Source organism: Pristiophorus japonicus, chromosome 3 (genome assembly GCF_044704955.1).
Source record: "Pristiophorus japonicus isolate sPriJap1 chromosome 3, sPriJap1.hap1, whole genome shotgun sequence".
In the NCBI taxonomy this organism is placed as follows: domain Eukaryota; kingdom Metazoa; phylum Chordata; class Chondrichthyes; family Pristiophoridae; genus Pristiophorus; species Pristiophorus japonicus.
The window spans coordinates 179,276,107-179,282,051 of NC_091979.1; the positions used below are offsets into that span (position 1 = coordinate 179,276,107).

A 5,945-nucleotide genomic window follows, 5' to 3' on the forward strand; every position below is an offset into this window, starting at 1 on the left:
TGAGTAACTCTTGATTTGGAAGTGGTACGTGCAACTCCTGGTTTGGGAGACAGAGTGACTCCTGGTTTGGGAGTGGCGTGAGCATCGCCTGGTTTGGGAGATATGAGCAACTCCTGTTTTACTAGTTATCAAAAAATCCTGGTTTGGGAGACATGAGCAACTCCTGGTGTGGGAGAGACATGAGCAACTCCTGGTTTGGTAGACATGAACAACTCCTGGTTTGGGAGACAGGAGCAACTCCTGGTTTGGGAGAGACATGAGCAACTTCTCATTTGGGAGAGACATGAGTGACTCCTGTTTAGGGAGGGGCATGAGCAACTCCTGGTTTGGGAGACATGAGCTACTCCTGGTTTGGGAGACATGGGTAACTCTTGATTTGGAAGTGGTACGTGCAACTCCTGGTTTGGGAGACAGAGTGACCCCTGGTTTGGGAGTGGCGTGAACATCGCCTGGTTTGGGAGATATGAGCAACTTCTTATTTTGGGAGATATCAACATCTCCTGGTTTGGGAAACACATGAGCAACTCCTGGTGTGGGAGAGACATGAGCAACTCCTGGTTTGTGAGAGAAATGAGCAACTCCTGGTTTGGGTGAGACATGAGCAACTCCTGAATTGGTAGGGGCATGATTAACTCCTGGTTTGGAAGAGGCATGAGAAACTCCTGGTTTGGGAGACATGAGCCTCTCCTGGTTTTGGAGTCATGAGTGGCTCCTGGTTTGGGAGAGACATGAGCAACTCCTGGTTTTGGAGCCATGAGTGACTCCTGGTTTGCGAGAGGCTTGAGCAACTTCTGGTTTGGTAGACATGAACATCTCCTGGTTCGGGAGACAGGAGACAACTCCTGATTTGGGAGAGACATGAGCAACTTCTCATTTGGGAGAGACATGAGTGACTCCTGTTTAGGGAGGGGCATGAGTGACTCCTGATTTGGGAGGGGCATGAGCAACTCCTGGTTTAGGAGACATGAGATACTCCTGGTTTGGGAGACATGAGTAACTATTGACTTGGAAGTGGTACGTGCAACTGCTGGTTTGGGAGACAGAGTGACTCCTGGTTTGGGAGTGGCGTGAGCATCGCGTTGTTTGGGAGATATGAACAACTCCTGTTTTGGGAGATATCAACAACTACTGGTTTCGGAGACATGAGCAACTCCTGGCGTGGGAGAGACATGAGCAACTCCTGATTTGGGAGAGAAATGAGCAACTCCTGGTTTGGGTGAGACATGAGCAACTCCTGAATTGTGAGGGGCATAATTAACTCCTGGTTTGGAAGAGGCATGAGAAACTCCTGGTTTGGGAGTCATGAGCAACTCCTGGCGTGGGAGAGACATGAACGACTCCTGCTTTGGGAGAGAGATGAGCAAATCCTGGTTTGGGAGACACATGAGCAACTCCTGGTTTGGGAGAGACACGAGCAACTCCTGGTTTGGGTTTGTCATGAGCAACTCGTAGTTTGTGAGACATGAACATCTCCTGGTTTGGGAGACACATGAGCAACTCCTGGCTTGGGAGAGACATGAGCAACTCCTGGTTTGGGAGAGTCATGAAGAACTCGTGGTTTGGGAGAGACATGTGGCACTCCTGATTTGGGAGGGACATGAATAACTCTTGGTTTGGTAAACATGAGCAACTCCTTGTTTGGGAGATATGAGCAATTCCTAGTTTGGGAGCGACATGACTGACACCAGGTTTGGGTGGGACATGATCAACTCCTGGTTTGGGAGTGACATGAACAATTCCTGGTTTGGGAGTGACATGAGCAACTCCTGGTTTGGAAGGTGCATGAGCTAATCCTGGTTTGGAAGAGACATGAGCAACTCCTGGTTTGGGAGAGACATGATTGACTCCTGGTTTGGAATTGGCATGACCAACTCGTGGTTTGTGAGACACGAACAACTTCTGGTTTGGGAGAGGCATGAGCAACTCCTGGTTTGGGTGAGACATGAACAATTCCTGGTTTGGGAGTGACATGAGCAACTCCTTGTTTGGAAGGTGCATGAGCTAATCCTGGTTTAGAAGAGACATGAGCAACTCCTGGTTTGGGTGAGACATGAATAACTCCTGAATTGGGAGGGGCATGATTAACTCCTGGTTTGGAAGATGCATGAGAAACTCCTGGTTTGGGAGAGACATGAGTAACTCCTGGTTTGGGAGACATTGGCAACTACTGGTTTGGGGGATATGAGCAACTCTTGGTAGGGGTGGGTCATGAGAAACTCCTGCTTTTGGACAGACATGAACAACTTCTGGCTTGGGAGAGACATGAGCAACCCCTGGTTTGGGAGTGACATGAGCATCTCCTGGTTTGAGAGTCATGGTTTGTGAGACATGATCAAGTCCTAGTTTGCGAGACTTGAGTGACTCCTGGTTTCGGAGAGGCAGGTGAAACTCCTGGTTTGGGAGGGGCATGAGCAACTGCTGGTTTGGGAGAGACATGAGCAACTGCTGGTTTTGGAGAGAGATGATTAACTCCTGGCTTGGAAGATGCATGAGCAATTCCTGGTTTGGGAGAGACACGAGCAACTCCTGGTTTTGGAGTCATGAGTGACTCCTTGTTTGGTAGGAGCATGAGCAACTCCTGGTTTGGGAGACATGATTGACACCTGGTTTGGGAGGTATGTAGCAAATCCTCTTTTGGGAGTGACATGAGCAACTCTTGGTTTGGAAGGAGCGTGAGCTAATCCTGGTTTGGGAGAGACATGAACAACTCCTGGTTTGGGCGCAACATGAGCAACTCCTGGTTTGGGAGATAGGAGCAACGGCTGGTATGGGTGGGTCAAGTGAAAATACTGCTTTGCGACAGACATGAACAATTCCTGGTTTGGGAGAGACATGAGCAACTCTTGGTTTGGGAGAGGCATGAGCAACTCCTGGATAGCGAGGTGCATGATCAACTCCTGGTTTGGGAGACATGAGCAACTCCTGGTTTGGGAGATTCATGAGCAATTTCTGGTTTGGGAGAGACATGAGCAACTCCTGGTTTTGGAGTCATGAGTGACTCCTTGTTTGGTAGGGGCATGAGCAACTCCTGGTTTGGGAGACATGATTGACACCTGGTTTGGGAGGTATATAGCAAATCCCCTTTTGGGAGTGACATGAGCAACTCTTGGTTTGGAAGGAGCGTGAGCTAATCCTGGTTTGGGAGAGACATGAACAACTCCTGGTTTGGGCGCAACATGAGCAACTCCTGGTTTGGGAAATAGGAGCAACGACTGGTATGGGTGGGTCAAGTGAAAATACTGCTTTGCGACAGACATGAACAACTCCTGGTTTGGGAGAGGCATGAGCAACTCCTGGATTGCGAGGTGCATGATCAACTCCTGGTTTGGGAGAGACATGAGCAATTCCTGGTTTGGGAGAGGCATGAGCAACTCCTGGATTGCGAGGTGCATGATCAACTCCTGGTTGGGAGACATGAGCAACTCCTGGTTTGGGAGACTCATGAGCAATTTCTGGTTTGGGAGAGACATGAGCAACTCCTGGTTTTGGAGTCATGAGTGACTCCTTGTTTGGTAGGGGCATGAGCAACTCCTGGTTTGGGTGATATGATTGACACCTGGTTTGGGAGGTATATAGCAAATCCTCTTTTGGGAGTGACATGAGCAACTCTTGGTTTGGAAGGAGCGTGAGCTAATCCTGGTTTGGGAGAGACATGAACAACTCCTGGTTTGGGAGACTCATGAGCAATTTCTGGTTTGGGAGAGACATGAGCAACTCCTGGTTTGGGAGAGACATGAGCAACTCCTGGTTTGGGAGAGACATGAGCAACGAGTAGTTTGTAAGACATGCACATCTCCTGGTTTGGGAGACTCATGAGCAACTCCTGGTTTGGGAGATACACGAGCAACTTCTGGTTTGGGATTGGCATGAGCAACCCCTGATTTGTGAGACATGAACATCTGCTGGTTTGGGGAACACATAAGCAAATCCTGGTTTGGGAGAGACATGAGCAACTCTTGGTTTGGGAAACATGAACAACTCCTGGTTTGGGAGACATGAGCAAGTCCTGGTTTGGGAAAGTCATGAGCAACTACTGGTTTTGGAGAGACATGAGCAACTCCTGGTTTTGGAGAGAGATGAGCAACTCCTGGTTTGGGAGACACATGAGCAACTCCTGATTTGGGAGAGACACGAGCAACTCCTGGTTTGGGTTTGGCATGAGCAACTCGTAGTTTGTGAGACATGAACATCTGCTGGTTTGGGGAACACATAAGCAAATCCTGGTTTGGGAGAGACATGAGCAACTCTTGGTTTGGGAAACATGAACAACTCCTGGTTTGGGAGACATGAGCAAGTCCTGGTTTGGGAAAGTCATGAGCAACTTCTGGTTTTGGAGAGACATGAGCAACTCCTGGTTTTGGAGAGAGATGAGCAACTCCTGGTTTGGGAGACACATGAGCAACTCCTGATTTGGGAGAGACACGAGCAACTCCTGGTTTGGGTTTGGCATGAGCAACTCGTAGTTTGTGAGACATGATCAACTCTTGGTTTGGGAGACATGAGCAACTCCTGGTTTGGGAGACTCATGAGCAATTTCTGGTTTGGGAGAGACATGAGCAACTCCTGGTTTGGGAGACAAATGAGCAACGAGTAGTTTGTAAGACATGCACATCTCCTGGTTTGGGAGACTCATGAGCAACTCCTGGTTTGGGAGATACACGAGCAACTCCTGGTTTGGGATTGGCATGAGCAACCCCTGATTTGTGAGACATGAACATCTGCTGGTTTGGGGAACACATAAGCAAATCCTGGTTTGGGTTTGGCATGAGCAACTCGTAGTTTGTGAGACATGATCAACTCCTGGTTTGGGAGACATGAGCAACTCCTGGTTTGGGAGACTCATGAGCAACTCCTGGTTTGGGAGACACATGAGCAACTCCTGATTTGGGAGAGACACGAGCAACTCCTGGTTTGGGTTTGGCATGAGCAACTCGTAGTTTGTGAGACATGAACATCTCCTGGTTTGGGAGACACATGAGCAACTCCTGGTTTGGGAGAGACATGAGCAACTCCTGGTTTGGGAGAGACATGAAGAACTCGTGGTTTGGGAGAGAGATGAGCAACTCCTGATTTGGGAGGGACATGAATAACTCTTGCTTTGGGATAGAAATGAGCAACTCCTGCTTTTGAGAAAATAGCAACTCCTGGTTTTGTAGAGAGATGAGCAACTCCTGATTTGGGAGGGACATGAGTAACTCTTGGTTTGGGAAACATGAGCAACTCCTGGTTTGGGAGATATGAGCAACTCCTAGTTTGGGAGCGACATGACTGACACCTGGTTTGGGAGTGACATGGGCAACTCCTTGTTTGGAAGGTGCATGAGCTAATCCTGGTTTGGAAGCGACATGAGCAACTCCTGGTTTGGGAGAGACATGATTGACTCCTGGTTTGGAATTGGCATGAGCAACTCGTGGTTTGTGAGACACAAACAACTTCTTGTTTGGGAGAGGCATGAGCAACTCCTGGTTTGGGTGAGACATGAATAACTCCTGAATTGGGAGGAGCATGATTAACTCCTGATTTGGAAGATGCATGAGAAACTCCTGGTTTGGGAGAGACATGAGTAACTCCTAGTTTGGGAGACATTGGCAACTACTGGTTTGGGGGATATGTGCAACTCTTGGTATGGGTGGGTCATGAGAAACTCCTGCTTTTGGACAGACATGAACAACTTCTGGCTTGGGAGAGACATGAGCAACCCCTGGTTTGGGAGTGACATGAGCATCTCCTGGTTTGAGAGTCATGGTTTGTGAGACATGATCAAGTCCTAGTTTGCGAGACTTGAGTGACTCCTGGTTTCGGAGAGGCAGGTGAAACTCCTGGTTTGGGAGGGGCATGAGCAACTCCTGGTTTGGGAGAGACATGAGCAACTGCTGGTTTTGGAGAGAGATGAGCAACTCCTGGTTTGAGAGACACATGAGCAACTCCTGGTTTGGGAGAGACAC

General features: G+C 48.8%; 1 protein-coding gene across 1 annotated transcript; it reads right to left on the reverse strand.

Moving 5' to 3' along the window:
• Nucleotides 1–2,465: 2,465 nt before the first annotated feature.
• On the reverse strand, nucleotides 2,466–4,475 carry LOC139254945 (uncharacterized). Its single transcript, XM_070873854.1, has 2 exons — nucleotides 3,792–4,475; nucleotides 2,466–2,897 (listed from the first exon to the last, which is right to left on the reverse strand). The coding sequence occupies exons 1-2, from the start codon at nucleotides 4,473–4,475 to the stop codon at nucleotides 2,466–2,468; spliced, it is 1,116 nt and encodes a 371-aa protein (XP_070729955.1).
• Nucleotides 4,476–5,945: the final 1,470 nt, after the last annotated feature.

Bases quoted from the DNA above. Each gene is read 5' to 3' on its own strand.
- LOC139254945 (XM_070873854.1), bottom strand. From the start codon at position 4,475: ATGTCTCACAAACTACGAGTTGCTCATGCCAAACCCAAACCAGGAGTT. The intron at 2,898-3,791 runs GTGCATGTCTTA...CTCCCAAACCAG, and splicing joins AGTCTCCCAAACCAGGAGAT to GAGTTGATCATGCACCTCGC.